The sequence below is a fragment of the Neophocaena asiaeorientalis genome, unplaced genomic scaffold, assembly GCF_003031525.2.
Source record: "Neophocaena asiaeorientalis asiaeorientalis breed wild unplaced genomic scaffold, Neophocaena_asiaeorientalis_V1.1 scaffold30, whole genome shotgun sequence".
In the NCBI taxonomy this organism is placed as follows: domain Eukaryota; kingdom Metazoa; phylum Chordata; class Mammalia; order Artiodactyla; family Phocoenidae; genus Neophocaena; species Neophocaena asiaeorientalis.
In genome coordinates, this window is record NW_020174923.1 from 1268472 (window position 1) to 1289422 (window position 20951).

The window sequence follows — 20951 nt, forward strand, 5'->3', positions numbered from 1 at the left end:
GTTCATAAATCACACGGCTGTTGTCTTAGTCAGCTTGGGTTCTGTTACAGAACACCACAAACTGGGTGGCTTATCAAGAACAGAAATTTATTTCCGATCGTTCTGGAAGCTGGAAGTTGGAGATCAGGGTGCTGGTGTGGTCCAGTTCTAGTAAGAGCCCTCTGCCAGGTTGCACACGGCCATCCTCTCACTGTAGCCTCAAACGGCAGAAGAACTAGCTCACTGGCCTCTTCTTATAAAGGTGCTAATCCCATTCATGAGGGCTCCACCCCCACAACCTCATCACTTCCTGAAGCCTCACCCCAAATACCATCACACTGGTATTAGGGCTTCAGCCTTTGAATTTATTCCATGTCCACCCCTGGTTTGCTCCCTGGAGAGATGGAATGAGAGAGGGGACCCAGGTATAGCTCAGGGTTAAAACAAAAACGGGGCTATACAAGAATCAGTATCGTGAACATCTAGGCACCCTTCTGAATACCCTGGCAGCCCGACGTCTGCCGCCAGGCGGTAAACCAGGGGGCACAGCTCTGGGCAAAAGGGTCCAAGAAGGGTGTCCAGTCAGATACCGGTATGAGAGAGTCCAGGAGCCTTAGTGATACCCTGTGATGACTCCACCTGTCCCCAAGCCTGCCTGTTTTAGAGGGCCACACTTTAAACAAGAAAGATCACCAAAAATTGAGGACAATTTCTAAAGTGAAAAACAGAGGCCCAAACAGGCTGGTACAGCAAAGAAATAAAAGGAACTAAGAAAAATACAGACACTCTCGAGAACAGAAAGAAAATTTAAATGTGTGTGTGTAGGTATAGACATTGTATAGGTGTGTATGAAGTCAGTCACCTCAGAGAAGTGGGATTCTCGGGGACGCCCTGTGCCGTGTGTTCCAGCCGGTGAAGCGCTTGTGCTCTGCCACGTGGGGTCGGGTCCTGGCTCCCTCGCTTCCTAGATGCGCCACTGAGCAGCTCTCTTAACCTCTCTGTGGCACAGCTTCCTCGTCTGTTAAAAATGGGGAGTGATGGCGTGTTCAGAGAACAACAACGAAACTCTTGGAAATTACAAACAGGACAGCTGGAGTCTTTAAAATCCAATACAAAGTTTAACATTTAAAGTCGAGAATTGCTACAAAAGATCAAAAAGACAAAGTAATGGAAAATAGAAACAACAAGAAAAAGATGCTAAACCTGTGAAGTCCAATATTCAGAGCTGCAGAGACAGGCAGACAGAGAGACGAGAGAGAAAGAGACCAGGGGGAGAAAGAGAGGAAATTAAGAGAGAAGTGACCAAAGCCTTTTCTAGAAATGCAGGACACGAGCGCAGATTGAAAGGGCCTGTTTAGTGCCTGCACAATGGATGAGAAAAAAAGGCCCGGCTAGGGCAAGTCACCAGGACATTTCCGAACACGGAGGATAAAGTGCAGATCCTGAGGCTTCCAGGGAGACGGAAAGCAGGTCACACACAAAGGATGGGAACTCGGGTGGCGAAGGAGATCGTGGAGTTCTAAGTAATGTGGACTTCTGGGAAGGCCTCCCTACTTCCAGGCCATAGAAGTGGTTTGATTTAGATGCATCTGTCACTTCAAAAAAAGAGCTCTTGTGTGCCAGGCAGAGTAGGGCTCAGACCTTGGCTCAGTGAGTCTAAAATCTCCTGTCAGCCTCCACCAGGAGGGTCTAGTTCTTTTCTCTTTAAACTAAGGGAAAGAGTGTTAAATTTACCGTCTTCCCTCCCCCACCTCCGATTCCCTCTCCCCTCGTTTCCTCTTCCTTCTCCTGTGTTTCCTCTCTTCCCTGACTTCACACACGTTTGCTGGGTCTATTTCTGTCTCTCCTTCTCCCTTTCTCTTTCCACAGAAGTCTGTGTTTGTCTAATAATTGGCAGGAGAGATCTTTTTTTTTTTCTCTTTTGCTTTTTGCTTTTTAAGTGATGAATAGTTGGCGTTAGATCAAAGGCAAGCCCTGTGGTTTTCTGGCTGCCCCAGAAGGGCGGTGCAGCTGGCAGCCATCCCAGCTGCCTGGTGATAGGCGTGTGCGAGAGATACCAACCTCACAGGTCACTGTGTGTGTGTTCATTGCATGTGTTTTTCAGGCCAACAGCAGGCTGAAGCAGACTGAGAAAGAATACACTCAGAAGCTTGCCAAATCCTCACAGGTAAGAGCTTTAAAGAAAAAAAGAGCAAAACCAAAACAAACGAGAGAAACCTACCATAAAAGCGCTTGTACTTTAGAGCCGGAGGTGAGTCTCCTCAGTTTTTACGGGTCAGCATCGTAGTTTTGAGGAGCATACAGATGCTATTACGATTTCAGTCTCAACTTCCCCAAATCAGGCATATTGAACCCTTTGAACCGACACACACACGCACACACGCTCACACACACACTCAGATGTTGTAAAACCAGCCTGTGTACTTGAACAAGTCCAGGCTGAAACACATTTCCCAGGGGCTGGAGAGACACGCCTACATTTGTGATGTAAGCGGTTTGATACCATCTGTGCTTTTTTTGCAGTATGCCATTTTGCTGCACCTAAAGACCGCTTAACAACAGGATTCAAAATGGCAAGTATACTGGGTGAAATTAGCGCCTCAACTGTTGACTCCTTTTGGGAAAAAGGAGAACTGCAAGGGTCAGCATTCACATCTTGCTGGATGTTGTTACCGTAGTCGTTACGGTAGAGGCTGAACACGTGTCTCGACTTGAGTCACGATGCTTCGAGGCCTTCTGCACAAGTTGTTACAATGATGTCCTCTGGCGTCATCTAGGGAATTCCAAACATTCCTTAGTCGTATGAGTCACTGTGGAATAAATAAAAGGCTAATTTTCATCTTACAGATGGATAGATTAAGCCGTTTCACTTTGTGGACATCGTATCTGATGATTTTTAAAATCAATTTTTCTTAGTATTTTTGCCATGTGTAGTGAGATGTGGCAGTCAACGGAAATGTACGTACACAGTGGTAGTACTACCAACGCTACAACAAAGCGATAATGAAATTAAGAATTTTATGGGGCACTAATCATATTGATTTATTCAGTTTCATTCACAGGAACTCTGGGGTTAGAAACTATTACTGGCCCCATTTTTCCGTTTGAGAAAACTGAGACTCAGAGAGGTGAGGTCACGCAGGTTAGCAAGTGACTAAGCCAGGACCCAACCTGTCTTCGACATTGGAACGGAAGGTCTTAACCTGACACCACCAAGTCTGGCCCAACCCCTCACGTTTTTAATATGGCAGAACTCTGCCGATAATTATGAAATTGCTTAGGTTCTACAGTTATTTCTAAAATGTGCATATATTATATAATTCACATCCCATTGGGAAAGCAAAAAGTCTTTGTCTAAGTGAAGACGAACGTGTTTATCTAAAAGATGACGGTGATGTCTCGAGGGCCATTATTCCAGGAAATAACATGGGGAAATATCCTTTTTAATCCACTGAGAGAGATTCTTATAATCAAAAGAAATCTTATTACTCCAAAAGCTAAACTAAAACGTGAAAAAACCCAGCTGGCATACCCTTACATCCTGCTTATTTTGCTTTACGTTAAATGGCGGAGGTAGACCAAAAGCGAGGTACAAAATAGCTGATAGAAATGCTTAAACACTGAGAGTATTTAAGTTTTACCTAAAGGAAGGTGTGAAGAAGCCTGACTGGTCCTCATTAAAGCAAGTTAAATGTAAGTTGGGGGGAAGAAAGCCTAAGCTTTGGAGTCCACAGACCCGAGTCCGAATACCAGCCCCACCACTTACGTGACCTTGAGCGTGTGTAAAATGGGGGAGTGGTATACTTACCTCAGCACAATGCCAGAAAAGAGCCTAGCACAGGGCCTAGGACACGGTAAAGCATTTAACAGCCATTAGTTCTTATAGGAGCCTATGAAATCTCAGTGGAGAAAGGAAAGGGGGAGCAAAGAATGAAAAATGTATGGAAGGAGCAAGAAATTATGTATTTTAATTTATTTCTGGGTGTTCAAGAACTGATAAAATCTCCCTCCAGAATTTGGAGAGGCAAAGGGTTGCTGGATATTTCCCCGTGTAAGGACATGAAGGAGGTAGGAGCAGACATCAGCTGGTGTCATGAGCTGTGGCCACCCTTCATAAATGAAAGGGCAGTGCAGTACCCAAAAAGAAAAATCCTAGAAAAGATAGAATAACACGATACAAGATAGTCCGCCTTCTCGTAAGAGGTAGGATGACCTTACATTACAAACATTTTGTTTGCCCACCTCTAAATAATATAAATATTTATATGCATATAAATATATGTATATGTTTATATCTGTGAACTGGCATTTGAGAAACACTCGTCTATAATAAAGTCAGTTCAGAGAAACAGATTATTTGAAAATAAACCTTGTGCAACAGAGCTGTGGATGGACTTCTGCTGTTTCCCAGTGATGGTCTGCTGGAATCTCGAACTCGTATCTCGGCTGAGGAGGGTGCCCGAATCAAAGCTGCGTAACTGTTTATCAGATGTTTTAAAATCCTCTCTCGAAAAGAAAAAGTAATAAGATGGATGCATTAGTAATGAATACACTGGTACCTAGGGAAGCATCAGGTTAAATTTGGAAAATATTTTAATACTCCCTTAAAGGAAGTCACTTAACCTTTAAGATTTTATCAAGCTCCAGGACCTAGTAGACCATGCACTCTGAACGCTCACAGGCCCCGGACGGCACCCCTCCTGGGTCGCTCGGTGGTCACCCTGATGGCAACGGTGGCACCATCCCTGAGAACACTCCCAAATATAACTTCCATCAGAATCGCGTATTTGTTCTTTTTTATCTTAATATTACATATTAACCTTGCCTTTTCATCTTTCATGTGGTTTTCCCCACTCATCTGACTTACCTAGTGGTCATTTTTCAAAGAAAGCTATTGCCATTTTTGCAGGAATGTAGGTAGCTGTGGAGAAATGCTAGCAGAGCCTGCCCATCGCCGAGGGACCGACGTCCCCCCACATGGCCCCCAAGCTCCCACTGGCGCAGATTAGAGCCTGGGCTCATGCCCCGTGCCCATATGCCCCCCTCCCTGCCACTCTTCAGGGCGGCCACCCAGAAGGCACGGGTGCCCCTCTTCCACTTATTTTCTAGGGATCTTCAATGTTTGCCAAACCTTGCCATGTATGCCTTGTCCAGTGTATTTTAAAGAAGAGTTTTATGAAAATCTCAAACTCTACTATGATCTAAAAAACAAGAGAGTTAAAAATGAAATCTGAACCTCTATTTAGAACCCTGTTATTTTTAAGACCTAAGAAGCCCACTGACATTTATGCAAAGTAGAAATTGCTTAGCAATATGACGAAATGTTACAGCTTTCGTTGGTTCGGTTGCTCGCAGTATTAGCCCCAAATAACTTTCCTCCTGCTTCCCCAGATCTTAAGTTTGAATATCCATATGGAAATGCTCTCATCCACTTCCTTCTCTGAAGCTAATACAGGATAGACATTTAGTTGAGTGGTAGCATTTTGTCTTACGATTTTTAATATGATTCAGTCAAACCCGGTGGCGTTTGAGTATGATTGCACAGGTCAGTTTTTCTTTTTCTCAGAAACTTTTTACATTATTACTCTATGAAAAGACTAAATTATCTCAATATAATTTGCCAGGGAATTATTTTTTCTTATTTACTGTGACTATAGTTCCAATACTTAAATATCTGTCGAGTGCCGGTTGTGTGCCCTGAGCTAAGGAGAGAATAGTCCGTTGTCTTATACTCTAGGTCTACAGCCAAGACCCAATTCATCTAGTTCGTGTGATTATTTCGCAATCTTAAAGTAAACCTCAAATCTGCTTCCAATATTATCCATATTTCAGCCGCCTCTCTAAATCCATCATGTCTATCAGTCTATCAATTCATTTATCTATATGAGGTATTTCACCTGAAGCGTTTTGACGCTCTCCCTATATCATCTTCATAAGTTTTAAAATATAACTTGCCAAAGATAATCTCATTATTTCCCCGAAGGAATTCCATTATTCCCGCAAAGAGCGTTAAGGCTTCATTTTCTACACAAAAGCGAGTGTGTTCTCCTCAGAGCATCCTGGTCTTCACCCGTCATTCCTTCCAAAACCTGCATTTATTTATTTTTGATGTACGCTGTCATAAATCTTCTGAAAAGAAGAGATCCATGTCTTATGTCCTGGTGGTCATTTGAAGAGCCCCCAAATATTTTTTACCTTCAGTCTTGGTCAGTTAGAAGCGAATCTAAACCTTACTAAGTTTTAAAGACACAAAATTACTTTGTGCCATAAAAACGCGCCGTGTAATCGTGGTGGCGGTATACGAATCTACACGTGATAAAATTGCGTGACAGAACTAAACACACACGTGCGCGCGCACACACACACACACACTGAACACATTACAGAATTAAACTCACCACTTCTACCACGTTTCAGTTTACCCAACTTGAAACACTGCACTAGTCATTGCAATAGTTATTTTTACTATTTGGCCCCATGTTCTTATAAAATATCACTCTTAAGTTTCATGCTGGGCCAAGGCAATCTGGTTGTTGCTTATCTCCAGCTCCCCTTGCTCTGTGACTGTGAGTGAGCTGATGGCTCTGTGCCCCAGTTTTTGACATTTACTCTAAGAATTTAACCTTCCCTGTTTCAGAGGAGTGCTATGAGAATTAACTGAATTGCAGCCAGAATGGAAACACTTAATCAAAATTCAGAAAACAGACGAAAACATCTTCATTCTCAGTAAACGAATCCCTCTTCTCATTGCAGAAGGTTCAGATTTGCATTTAAAAATATTAATATATTCTGTCATTTATCTCACACTGTTTTATATTTGATTATTTACAAATTCTAAGTGTTAACCTTTGTTACAGTGACTTTGCTCACTTCTCAAAGCTTAAATGTTCCTTTTTTGGGTAAATATGCTACTCATGTCAGTAGTAACAACTAATGCTTCTGTAGCACTTGGCATCTGGGAGACTCCAGACACTTTCTATTTACTGCCTTATGATACTGGAATCTAGTTTTGTCATCAAATAATAGTTGAAAAACTGAGCTTCAAGGAAAATATAGTACTAACTGGTTCAGTGTTTCTCACCAGTCAGCCCTTCTCCTATAGACCCAACAGCATAAAGTTCTAACCCAGGACCAAGGTTGCTTCTTTTATTAGAAGAAACAACCATTTCCTGCTTTTGAAAGGTCAATCACGATTGAATTTGAAAGGAAATGGATACATCCAAACCAAAGGAAGAGCAGTGCTCTCAGTAAACCCATTAAAGAAAAGGTCCCTCATCCGATTTACTTTGAGACCATGGAGGGAAGCCAGTCATGGAGAGACCCGGTTCTCAAATGTAGCGAATACTGCGGGAGCCTCTGAAATGACTCATTTGAACCAAAAATAAACTTTCATGGATATATATCAGTTAGGAAGAAAGCAACCTATTTGGAACCGTATCATAATAAACGTCTCTTCAATACCAAAACCTTGTTTAAAAGGAAGACAAAGTAGTAGCTAGTTAAGGGGAACCAACTAGTACAGCCTTCGACCTGTCTGCAGGGTTCACATCCTGCCTGTCTCCCGGTCGCATGGCGTCTTCAGCAAGGTCACGGGTTGACCTCTTGCGCTGCCTCTGCCTCTCCATTTATAAAAGATGGGCAATGACAGTGCGTGTCACACAGTAGTAACTGACACAGGAGCGGAAGTGCTTAGCACAGTACACGAGCGTTAGTAAACACTCAGAAATCATTGTGTAGAGTTAGGTAGCTGTGGACCGTGAGCTCTGTTCATGATCTTCTTTGGTTATTAGAGTTCAAAGTATTATGAAAGGCGAAACAGGTTTTCTTTCACCCTAGCAAGTATGTTTCTCAGGAAAATGAATCCTGACACATTTCATAGTTTTGAGATCACAGATGTCCTTTCCTCTGATGAGTAAACATTGTGGAATGTTATAGTGGGAACGGCTTCCAAGTATATTTGGTTCAGCAGTTGTTCACCATTCACAGTTTTATTATAGTCTTTTATCGTGTGGAATTTCATGCGTTCGTGTGTGTGATACATTCATTGAAAATATTTAGTTTGTGGACTAGAGTTTTGCCAAATCCATTCTTTCGTGAAGCATAAATACATATAAAATAGAGGCCTCTCACTGAAGAATTTGAAGCTACAGCATGCTGTTCTCATTTTAGATCATAGCAGAGCTTCAGACGACCATCTCCTCTCTGAAAGAGGAGAGCAGCCAGCAGCGGCTCGCTGCAGAAAGGCAGCTCCAGGACGTTGTACAGAAGTTTGAAGATGAGAAGAAGCAGCTGATTAGAGATAATGACCGAGCAATCAAGGTAATCTGGAGACCCCAGTAACCAGTGGTGCCAGCTGCTTTAATGTAATTAAAAGGAGGGCTGAAACCCCGGCAGTGGGCGGATGAGTGCAGGTATCTGGCTTGCTCACCCAGCCTGCAGTAATCCATTCACTGGACTCTAACTTCGATGTAGCCAGTGACTCAGGCTGCCTTCCCTCTAAAAGATCACATGCCGGCGGAAAAAGTCATTTTGGGCGAGCCCAGTCCATTCACATGGAACAAATATTTGAAAAATACCCCGTCCTTTCTCTTGAGGGCCACTTTGGAGCTGTCTCTTGAAATGAGAAGGACTGTTTTAGCCCAGGACTGCTGCTGAACTGAGAAGTCAGCTTCCAGTTTACATTCTGTTCTCTGCCCACATCCTTTCATTACGGGTTCGCACCATGAGAAAGAACCTGTTGGAGGTTTGGAATGCCAACCATCCGATATGCTTGGACACCGTACTGTGTGGCTGCTGAGAACCTAGGTTGTTTCCAAATGGCTTCAGAGGATCACACCTTTAATAGCCACAGAAAATCCCCTGGACCCCGATTCTTTAGGTGGTAGGCAGTTAGATCTCCAAGTAGTTTCTTCTTGGCTTCATAGCAGTGAATATTTTTGTAAGTGTCTACATCGTGCTGTGTTTAATCTGTGAGGATAAGCATCTGGAAACCTTTACAAATAAGATTTAAAAGAGAACAAAACATGTTTTAAAGAATTCCCAGCAAAAGATTATTTTTCAGTGATTTTACTTTGTTATAACAATGCTTGAAGTATGTGATCATACAAAGCAAAGAAAAATAAAAGAGACATTTGGGTCACTGCCTTTTTCTGCCTAATCCCTCCATCTTTCTTTTCTCGAGCCTATCGTAGGCAATCTGAGTAATTTAGGGAGAAGTCAGTGTTAATGTCAGTTGCTTTGTTGTGTATACCCTTTAAGCCTGGACAGCACTGAATACAAGAAAAACCTTAAGACATGGACCAAACCTTAGAGGCAAGTATATCCAGCCTCCTCACTCTAGAGGCGACGACTTGTTTTGTCGTTAATGAGATTTTTCCTGTATTTTTCCATCTGTGAGCGTTTTCTCCCCCTATGTGTGATGAGACAAAAAAAGATGTTTCTTTTTCATATTCTGGTAATTTTTACAAATCTTTGAAACTCTTCATTTATAGATGCAGAGGAAGTACTCATGGATCTGTAGAACTGTTTTGCTTTGCATGAACTGAGTTACAACTTTATTTAAATTCTTTTGCTATATAAAAATTTCATTTTACATGAGTTTCTTTTCCACTTGATACCCAGATACCGAGTGGTAGGTAATTTCCACATTTTAAATAAGTAATTGAATCCCAATATATGCAAAAGGGGAACATTCATTTACTTCATAACAACAGAGTTTCCAGTACTGTTTCTCAAAGATTAAAACATCTTGAAAGAAATGTAATTAGTATAACTGCCTATTTTTAATTAATTTTTCTGTAGTTTTAATCCATTCACCTGTTAAAAGGGAAAAACATTCTGACCCTAATTTCCAACAGACTGTCTAATCATAAAGACTGAAGTTGAAGTTAAAAGATGGCAGTATATATATATATATATATATATATATATATATATATGTACATATTTATATTTATGACATATAATGACCAAAACATAGGTACCGGAAAATAATTAAAATCACAATGTAGATAAGATATAGTTGAGTTTTGATTCACTCACGTAGATTATGGATAAAGTGAATGACTTTTTCTTTTACTAACCTATATCAGATAGTTAATGTATAAGCACTTGTTGCCTTGCACGATTTTTTTTAGGCTGTGTCACAAAAAATAATAGGAAAAATAGCTGATATTTCTTCAACAAGTAGTATGTCCCAGGCTCTCTACCAAACATTTTCATTCACCTCACGTTCCATTGTCTCATTTAAGCTTTATGAGTAATTTTTACGAGGAAGAGTGTTTCTATCATCCCCATCTTACAGATGGGAAAACTGAGGCTCTGGGGTGAAGTAACCAGCCAGAGGTCAGATGGCCAGATAACTGTCAGAGCCAGGTTCAAGTCACGGTCTTCTGACCTGACAGCCTCAGCTATTAACCGTTACACCAGACCCCTGCATCTACACTGTCTGTGAAAGTGAATCGGTGACCAAGCACGTGACCAAGTCAGGGTGTCGTCACTCTGGTTCCCTGTCTGCCTGAATGATGACAGCACTTTTGCAACAGCTGTTTGATCTGGACATTCTAATTGTGTGTGAGTGTTTTGTACACGCAGATACATGGAGGGATAGAGATACTCAGAGAGAGACAGTCACCCCGAGGCTTGTATTTGGTTTTCTGAGACCAAGTACATTTGCCTGCATGTAGATTCAAGTAAGCTCGTATGGACCTAATACTTTGCAGTATTAGGTCTTACTGTGTTTAAATATCCACTGTAAGAACAGTGTGTGTGTGCTCATTATGAAGTGTGCCTCACCCCGCTTTCTGGGTGGAGGGCAGAGTGCACAGAAGGCCCAGCGCTCACTCGGCGAGGGCCTCAGAGTGTTCCCGTGGGTAAGGAGCCCTTTCATTAAAGTCAGTCCTCAGAGAAAACGGAGGTATCGAGCGGAGGCCGCTGAAACCCAATTAAAGGGCCGCCGGTCTGGGGTAGCGTAACACGATAAAACATCTCCGGAGAATAATTTGGCAATACCTACCATTATTACATTGCCCGAGAGACGTGCCTAGGCTTTGACCCATTTCCAGAATTTGCCCTACGTGGCAATTAAAAGCTTGCACTGAGCTTCAGCTAGCCAAAAAGATGCTCATTCTAGCACTCACTCATTTACCTCATAACTGTTCATTGATCTCCCGTCATGTGAGGGGCATTCACAGCACCGGCGTTTTTGGTCTCCTTGCTATACTTTCTTTTCCACCGTAGCACGTCAGCTGAAAACTAAGCAATATTGAAAGCGATGCTGGAGAAGGATATTTAAGGGTCTTGAAGACGTTCGCAAGACAGTTGTCAGTGAAAGTGCAGTTTACAAGACAGTAGGTACATACGAGGTCATCTTTGCCCAAAAAAAGGTACATATAAAGAGAAAAAAAGACCGGAATTACACATCGGAATTTTACTCGTGGTTATATCTCTGAGTGGTGGAATTTGTGGTAATTTTCTTCTTTTATCTTAGCTCTATACTTCAAGTTATAACAACAGTCTTACAATAAGAGACAATAAAAAGTGTCTGGTGAAAAAGGAAGAGCCTTCGTTAGCCCAGAGGAACCCAGTGGTCATAAGGGAGTCATGCAGCCCAGACTCACAGCAGGCACGAGCCTTGTGCCTCAGAAGCGAGGCCTCTCACAGAATGGAATTCCTGGGGCGCAGAAGGAGTTAGAGCAGAAGAAGCGCAGTCACGCGAGCGCGTCTTTCATGCCGCAGTGCACCCTACCTCGAGAGCAAAGGGCCTTCATCACTTACTTACTGCTTTAGCCCACTCCTCACCTGCAGAGTCAAGCTTCTAAAAGGAGCTCTCTCTGCTGTAGAACAAATCCCCCCAAAACTGGGTAGTTTAAAGCCACAGCTCTGTTATGTGCCCACGATTCTTTGGATCAGAGATGTGGGCAGGGTTGGGCTGGGCGGGTCTTCTGCTCAATGTGTAGCATTGGGGGTTGGGGGCCTCGTCAACATACATTCTTCAGGAAGCTTGGCCGGGGCTGCGGCCTCCAGGGTGGGTCCAGACCCCCCATGTCGCCTCGCTCTCTGGGCAGTCAGACCTTGTACGTGGAAGCTGCTGTCTAAGAGTGGGGTTCAAGTAGGTGAGGGCAGACCTGCACTTCCCTTACGGCTACCGTAGGAGACTCACAGTGGCACTTCCACCGCATTCTATCGGTCAAGCCAGGTCCCAGGGCCAGCCCCGAACCAGGGGGAGGGGAGAGAGGCGAGGGGAAGAGGTTGTGAGGCCAGGTAGATCCCCAGCAGTGGTCTGTGCCCAGCGTCCAGCGCCATCTCCTCTTACCCCTCACCTGCACAAAACAGTACAGGGGAAAACCTGTGTCCATATTCCTACCACCCAGAATCAACATTGGTCATTAACTAATCAGGGCATATTTTTAAAGAAAATCTACTCTATTTTTGTAAAAAATGGGTAATGGCATATGCTCGTAAATAATTCAAAATGCAGGGAGCCAGAAAGGTAAAAATATTTAAAGTCACCACAGATTTCATCACCCAGAAATAGCCATCTTGGCATTAAGATGAACATCATTTCAGATATCTGACTACATATAAGGAGAAAAGAGAAGGAAAGCCAGAGAGACGTACAGAATGGGTTAATACTCTAGATCCGGTATTTTTTTAGTTTTAGAAAAATCTCAAGTTGATTTTACTTGACTTCAGCTGACGAAAGCAGCTAGACTAAAACAGGAGGAATTGTTAAACTTTGGGGCAGAATTTGATTCGGGGCTGAAAGCTGAGTAGATTAGAATACTCACAGTCGTTCCCATTACGCCCCCTCACCACCTCCTGCCTGGGGTTGTGTTGTATCTTTACAGCGTCTGGGTTTACGATATTCACAATTTGTCTTTAACCATAACCCTTAGTTTAATACCCATGCTATCTTTAAAGGACATGAATGACATGGTGCTTACCACTAGGCCTTTTATACCCCAGCCTTTTGCACTTCCATTCCCGAAGTTTTTACTTTGATGTGGTTCTTAATTGGCTGGATTTCATGGTCAAGTAGTTCCTTCAAGATTCATGGTACTGGGCTTCCCTGGTGGCACAGTGGTTGAGAGTCCGCCTGCCGATGCAGGGGACGCGGGTTCGTGCCCCGGTCCGGGAAGATCCCACATGCCGCGGAGCGGCTGGGCCCGTGAGTCATGGCCGCTGAGCCTGCGCGTCCTGAGCCCGTGCTCCGCAACGGGAGAGGCCACAGCAGTGAGAGGCCCGCGTACCGCAAAAACAAAAAAAACAAAAAAAAAAAGAATGTCTGCCAATGACCTTTATGTTTGAATGACATGTTAGATGGCACAATATACTTGTTTTCATTTATTCCCCTGAGAACTTAGACATTGCTCATCTAGCAGTTAACATTGCTATGGAGAAGGCTGGACAAGGTTTGAGCTTTCCCTCACGTCAATGATTTGCATTTTCTGGGGGATTCCTGGAGCAGTCTTTCTTTATCTGGTAAGTTTAATAGATTAACCAGGATACATTCAGCAGTTAACCAGGGTCCCTCTAAACGTTCAACGTCCCATATCAAATGTTTCTGAAACACAGCGCATCTCCCCTGTCTCTGTGTTTTCTGGAACCCGAGGGAAGGGGAGGACGAGCTGGAGTAGAGACGTGCCTGCAGTCTGGTTGGGCTGACTGTTCAGTTGCTGAGTTCGCACTACCTTAATGGGGTGGGGGGGGGCATCATAGAATCCAACTTGGTGTGTCGTCCTGAAGGCTGGACACCTTCACTTTCCTCAGTGGTAGACAGCCCTGACTTCTACCTATCCACCCATCCCACAGGCAGAAGAGGAGAAAGCTGAGGCTACCCACACAGTGTCCTTGTCTTCAAAGTTGGTGGTATTAGTGGGAAGTCCTGGGGCTTTGTTAACCCTAACAAGGTAACAATTTGGGGACATTCTGAAGTCAAGTCACTGAAATGCTGTAGTGTCTCCAGAGTCATGTTTGTTTCCTTCACCACAAGCCCTTGAGGGTTTTTTCCCATTATGTCCACCTTACTACCCTATCTCAGTGCCTTAGTGCTTTTCTGCTCATTTTTACTCATATTTACTCACTTCATTTGGTGTTGGGAGAGGGAAATTCAGTCTCCTTTGTGATCTTAGAAGCCTGTTTGACTCCTTAATAACACTTAGCAAGGGACCTGTGTTAGTCAGCAGTTGCCACAATGCTGTGCAACAAACAGTCCCCCAAGTCCAGTGACTTGTCATAACACACATTTGTTTTTCCTAAAACGTATCTACGGACCGTTAGTGTGCTTTGACTCCAGGCTTTAGATTGGGCTCAGGCCTGCTCTACTTGTCTGTACAGTCTCCTTGGACTAGCAGCTGCCTGGGTGTCCTCCTCATGGTGGATTACAGGAGGGCAAAACATGAGCAGGAAAAAAGTCCCTGCAGCCTCAGCTTCATTTCCATCCACGTCAGTGGGGCAGGGAAATCATATACCCTCTCTAGTCTGAGACCATGAGCATCTATGGACAGTGATTTAATCTGCCAGTAAACAGGCTCTGAAAACTGCCTTAGCTCCATGGCGGTGCTTTCCCCGTTCATCAACCATCCCGAAACCGTTCCTCCCATCCCCTGTCTCCTTTTCCTCTTTTTGACACTCAAATATTGGTGTTAAGCAAAGCCTCTTCTGTTTTCTTTGTATGTGCTGTCCCTGGACAATCCCAGCCCCTCATGTAAACTTCCACGCAAATGAATTTTGAATCTCCACCTCCACCCAGACTTCTTCTGAGCTCTCAATCCACATTTTTTTTTAACAGGATGGAAATTTTCTTTTTATTTATTATTTATTTATTTATGGCTGCATTGGGTCTTCCTTGCTGCATGCAGGCTCTCTCTAGTTGCGGTGAACGGGGGCTACTCTTCGTTGTGGTGCCCGGGTTTCTCATTGCAGTGGCTTCTCTTGTTGTGGAGCACGGGCTCTAGGCACACGGGCTTCAGTAGTTGTGGCACGTGGGCTCAGTAGTTGTGGCTCGCGGGCTCTAGAGCACAGGCTCAGTAGTTTTAGCGCATGGGCTTAGTTGCTCCACGGCATGTGGGATCTTCCCGGACCAGGGAACCTGTGTCCCCTGCACTGGCAGGTGGTCAGTCCACATTTTTACATACTGTTGCACAGTTTCACTTGGAGGACCCTCAGGCTGTTCAAACTAGATACACCATAAACTGACTTTATCTTCCTCCCACTCCTCTCTCACCCCAACCTGTTCTTCTTGTACTAATTATAAGAATTAAAGTACCACCATCATCCACTCAGTCACTCAAGTCGGATTCTGGAAGCCCCCTTGAATGAATTCTTTGCCTCCCTCCCTCCCCAAGGTCAGTTCCTAGAATAACGTCTGCATATTTCCAAATGCACACCCCATCCCCCAGTCACTAGCTCCTACCTTCTTAGACCTTCATGTCTTTGACTTTGCCTGTTACAATCCCTTTTTTGTAGAATCACTGCCAGTAGCTTGCCCCTCTCAAATCTGTCCCTCAAACTGTTGATAAAGTTGACCTTTCTTTTTTTTTATTTATTTTTTTGCTGCATCAGGTCTTAGCTGTGGCACGTGGGCTTCTAGTTGCGGCACGCGGGCTCTTAGTTGTGACGCGTGGGCTTCTCTCTAGTTGTGGCTGCGAGCTTCTCTCTAGTTGTGGCGTGCAAGCTTCTCTCTAGTTGTGGCGTGCAAGCGTGGGCTCCAGGGCGTGTGGACTTTGTAGTTTGCAGCATGCAGGCTCTCTTGTTGAGGCGCGCGAGCTCAGTAGTTGTGGCACACGGGCTTAGTTGCCCCACGGCACGTGGGGTCTTAGTTCCTTGACCAGGGATCTAACCCATGTCCCCTGCGTTGGAAGATGGATTCCTTCCCACTGGACCACCAGGGAAGTCCCATAAAGGGATCTTTCTAAAGCACAGATATGAGTATGTGGTGTGCTTCTTAAAATCCGTCGGTGACTTACCATTGCCCACGGCATGAAGTCTACCCTTGTAGCATGGCGTATGAAACAGTTCACCACCTAAACCAGTGGTTCTCAAGGTGCTGTCCTCAGACCCCTGACCCCTGTGGGCCCCTGAGATCTTTTCAGGGGCTCCACCAGGTCAAAACTACTTTCATAATGGGACGAAGACATCAGATGCCTTTTTCACTGTGTTCACATTTGCACTGATGGTATAAAAGCAGTGGAGGATAAAGCTGCTGGTGTTTTATCACGAGACATGGCATTGACACTGAACTGTACGAGTAGTCATTTTCTTCACCACCACATACTGTGCTTTAAAAAAAACGGAAACACATAGTATTAACTTTATTAAATCCCAATCCCTGAGAACACATCTTCTAACATTAATAGGAAGTACACGTAAAGCACTCCTGCTGCATGCTGAAGTAGGATGGTTGTCCTGAGGAGAAGCAGTTCTGCATTCGTTTGAGTGTGAGCTGAACTCTAGTCCCTTGGAAAGGACGATTGAAAGGCAAACTCCGCGTATTCTGTTCTGACTACCTGGCACGGGTTTTCTTGAAAATGAAGGAAGTGGGTCTGACGCTTCGAGGATAGCAACTGACTGTATTGTTGCTAATGATAAAATCCGAGCTTTCAAGCAAAAATTAGGAATTTGGAAAACGTATACCATCACTGCAAGCGTGACAGCTTCCCAGTACTTGAAGACTTTTCCGATGAGATCAGTGGTATTACTAATGATGTGCATGGGAAGAAACGAGGAAGAATTAGTGAAGTATATCAACATTTGGAAGATTTTTATAGCTCTCTGAGCCAGTGCTTTCCAAATCACTGTTGTTACAAAATCACGCGTAGGTGAAAGACCCACTCAAAAATCAAAGTGGACCAGTGGATTTTAATGTTAACAGTACACAGAGTTTACTGATGGAGTTTCAGATTCCCCATGGCAGCTAATAACGTTTTTAAGAAACTACCGCTTGTCAATTTTTGAGGTACTCACAAGGAATATCCACAATCATCTGAAAGGTTACTAAAGGACCCCTCCCTTTTCAACTGCTTCCCCGTGTGAGACTAGATTGTCTTCCTATACTTCAGCCAAAGCAACATCTCGTAAGAGACTGAATGCAGAAGCAGAGATGAGAACCTAGCTCCTTCTACTAAGCCAGGCGTTAAAAAGATTTGCAAAAGTATAAAACATAGACACACTCCTCACTAATTTTTTCTTGCTTTGGAAAAGTAGTTACTTTTATTTTAAAAATCTATGTTTAGGTTCATACATAATGGGTTTATTACTGGTATTTTTAAATGAATTAATACATAAATGTTTTAATAGTTGTTAATTTTAATTTCTAATATAGTGCATATCAGTAGATATAACCCACATAAACAAAACCTCTTCGGGCTTCTTGATTTTCTAAGAGTGTAAAGGGGTCCAGAGACCCAAAACTTTGAGAACCACTTTTCTAGATGTGGCCCTTCTCTCCACTGTATCAACAGCCAGCCCTCAACCTTCACGCTCTCTGTGATCACACGAGCTCCGTGTAGAGTCCTTTCTCTTAAGATTTCAATGTCATCTTTCTGTGAGGTGTCTGAGTGAGAAGCCCGTGCCAGCTTTGCTCCTTCCTCTACTGAAGCTTTCTCTGCACTGTAATGGTGGTCCCCAGCCCCTTATCCAAAAGCTAGAATGTGTTTTGCAAACCAGCATCTGCAGGTCTAGGGAGGTGGCGTAGCGCTTGTCTTTATCTCCAGGTGGGTCTGGACAACACGCTGCACCCAGACTCACGTGCAGAGTGATGCATGTGGATCCCCCAAACGGGACAGACAGGAACTCTGAACACCCTCACGGCGTCAGTCAGGTTTTGTTGCTTCGCAGGTTAATCGCAGCCTTTCAAAAACAATTCATGATTTGAAGAGGATTTGGGGACTGGGAAGAGGAGATTGTGACCTGTATTTGATTCCTTCTCTTTACCACCAAGTAGACTCTGAGCCTCTTGAGAGCAACCACTTACTGAAGTTCATGGCTTAGTGGAAGTTCTAGAAATATACTGAGTAACTGAATGATGTTACCACATAAATCAAGGCTCTGGAAACTAATCATGTCACTTTATTCTCATTTAATTGATGGCAGCAAACTTGTAAATATTTTGTGATGCTATAGCAGATATGCAAAAGTAACTAGATTGCGGTAACAGTAATATATTTTGCCCAATAGGCAGACTCTAATAAAATACCCTACACCTTGTTTACACACAATTTCTGTGCTCCAGCACTCCAGTGGGAGGTCCCACCAGGCTGTACCCCAAAGCCAAGTCATCTGCTCGGCAGTGACTGCTCTCTGCTGAACTCCCAGAAGTTCATGGGGGGGAAACTGATAGAAATAGTTGTATGGAAAGACCGGGGAACATTCCTCTGGCATCATGCCCCACCACGGCTAAGCCCTTTCTTTGAAGCTGGTGTATTGAAAGTTCCTCACTGTGAAGCCAGATGTCCGAGCAGAGATTTCATATCAAGGAGAAATGTCATCAAATTTTTGCTTGCAGGCCCAGAAAAGAGATTCTAAAGCACGGACGCTCCTCTCCCTTGGCCACTGACTAGAGTTCACGAGAAAAGGTCGGCTGCCAGTAGGACATCTAGAAATCTGGTCTGTGTTACCCGAAGGGCTTGAGGGAGGGGAAAAAAGAACATTTCATAAGATTGGGCAATTCTCACTGTGCTAAAAGCTTACAGGAATCCATTTCTCAAAGAATAAAATTACAGACCTCATTGTGGGGTTTCAGGAGCGTTGGGAAACAGAGAAAACTCAGTGCCTAGCATCACATGGCTTTGTTTGGGACCCGCTCGCTCGTTATTTAATTGTCGTCCCCCCTGCCTGCACGTCCTAAGGGCGTGGAGGGCGCAGAATCGGAATGAATAACGCTAAGAAGAGAGATGTTATTTTCCATCCCACCCAAGAAGGCTTGCCTGCTCACTCAGAAAGGAAGACAGCCATTCAGTCACGTCAGCATAAAGCATGAGTGCCATTGTCCAGGAAGGGTACTGCAGAAGACGGGCTTGGATGCAGTGAGGCAGCGAACTATGACCCTGCTGCTAGAGCAAGGAGGCGCAATGGCAGTGCGTGAGCAGAGAAGCAATGCACGGTCCCCGCAAGTGCTCTGCCCCCGCCTTTCCTCCAGGTCTGCTCTCTGGCAGATTTTTGTTTTATTTAAAGACCAGTTGAAGATTATTTGTTCAGTGGGAGAAAAACCTTCAAGCACTATGAAAAATGCCTTCAGCCCCTGGGACCTCGCCTGTGTATGCTAAGGAATGGAGTAGGGCTGTGGATGGCTGAGCGCGTGACTGAGTGGGGGCGACTGAAGGAGTGCAGGTGAGACAGGTTCTTCCCGCCCTGGCGACTCTGCACGGTTAGTTTAATTACTGCCCCGTCCGTCCAGAATACGAACGGCTTCGGCTAATCAGACATTGGAATATAGATGTATCGTTCAGGTTTTTTAATGTATAAAAAATCAACAAATAACTATTTGGAAACATTTTCATCTTTAATAATTCCGAACTGTATCAGAAGCCATTTCAATGTGAGTATGATGGACTGAAATATATAATTTCATCATTACGTAGGCAGCAACCACTAAAATGACTGAATGATTACCATGTATACGTATGTGTTTATACAGGTAATTGTATATATTTACATACATGTGTATATTCAGAAGCGCTGGGTTACATAGGATCCTAATTATTAGAAGACTTGATAATGATTTTAATATATTAAGCTAATTTTATTTTAAAAATCGGGCAATGTCTCACCACAAATGGCTCTTTCACTCTGGCAGGAGCTGAGCTCCTGTTCCGTGCCTGGTGACTCAGCCGGCCTCTCTGTCACCACTTCCCAGTATTGAAGTCCGTGCCTTTTCCTTCCACCTGCCATGACATTACCTCTTGCTTCCCAGGATTTCCTGGGAAAGGATTCCACACGCTGCTCACGTCTCCCTAGGCTCCATCCCCCAGCCTCAGCGCTGCTGACAGCATCACCCAGTTGGTGCGCTGGCTTGAAGGAGCCTGTCGGTGCGTTGTCAGGAGAGCTGCCAGCTGGAGCACGTGCACCGTGGAAATCGGGGCACACTGCTGCAAATGCTTCTTGAGAGCCAGCTTTTCCCAGCGTTATTAAACTTTCACCAGCCTTCAGCTGCCGTGGTCCCCTCCCCCTCCTTCCAGCTCTGGTCCCCCTGGTCATGAGGACCGTCTGCCTTCCCAATACAAGGGGTGTAAGGACAGATGGGTGGATGGACTGCGTCTCGCCACCCTTCTTGGTGCGCTTTCTAGCCACCCGCCAACCTCGCGCTCTGCTCTCTCTGATGTGTATGAGTCAACTCCACCAAATGTTCCCTTAAAGCCCCTTTTCTAATCCCAGTGCCACAGTCTTCAAAGTAACCTGCTAACTCTTGTCTGAATTGGGTGCTGTTTCCCCACTTCTGATCGTCCCCCGACTCCATGCAGCGTTGGACCGAACTGACCAACAACTTTCCTTCTAGAGCGAGGCTTGGAAGACTTTTTCTGTAAAAGGTCTGGATAGTAAATATTCTAGGTTTTGTGGGCCATAAGGTCTCTGTCACAACTACCCAGCTCTTGCTGTTGTGGTGTGGAAGCAGCCTTAGACAGTTGATCAACAAGTGGGCGAGGCTGTGTTCCAATAAAACTTTATTTAGGAAGATGGGCCAGGTGGCAGATACGGCCCACTGGCCACTGTTTGCTCACCCCTGCTGTAGAAACTCACTCTTCTCTTGGCTTGTCTCCTCTGCTGGTCTCTCTCCCTCCTCGTGGGTGTCCTCAAGTCCGTGTCCTGGGCTTTGCTTCTCCTTTTCCCTGCACAGTGAGCTCATCTCCCCTGTGACTTGAGCTGTCACTTCTATAGAGATGCTTCCCAGAACCCTTGCCTGATTCCTGGTTGGGCCGCGTATCTCCCACTGCCTGTAAATCGTCTTCTTTTGGAGAAGGCACCACTGTTTCACA

The 20951-nt window shown here is 44.4% G+C and overlaps 1 protein-coding gene across 8 annotated transcripts in view; it reads left to right on the forward strand.

Annotated features, from left to right (window-relative positions):
* CEP112 (centrosomal protein 112) overlaps nt 1-20951 on the forward strand; it is a 418056-nt gene that overhangs the window by 322355 nt on the left and 74750 nt on the right. For 6 of the 8 annotated variants that reach the window (XM_024761157.1, XM_024761159.1, XM_024761161.1 and 3 more), the window contains 2 exons: nt 2084-2146; nt 8149-8298. The exons of 1 other annotated variant lie outside the window; for it this stretch is intronic. In XM_024761157.1, coding sequence (XP_024616925.1) covers nt 2084-2146; nt 8149-8298 — 213 coding nt within the window. The remainder of the gene's footprint in view (nt 1-2083; nt 2147-8148; nt 8299-20951) is intronic. One more of the 8 variants, XM_024761160.1, reaches the window with a different exon arrangement.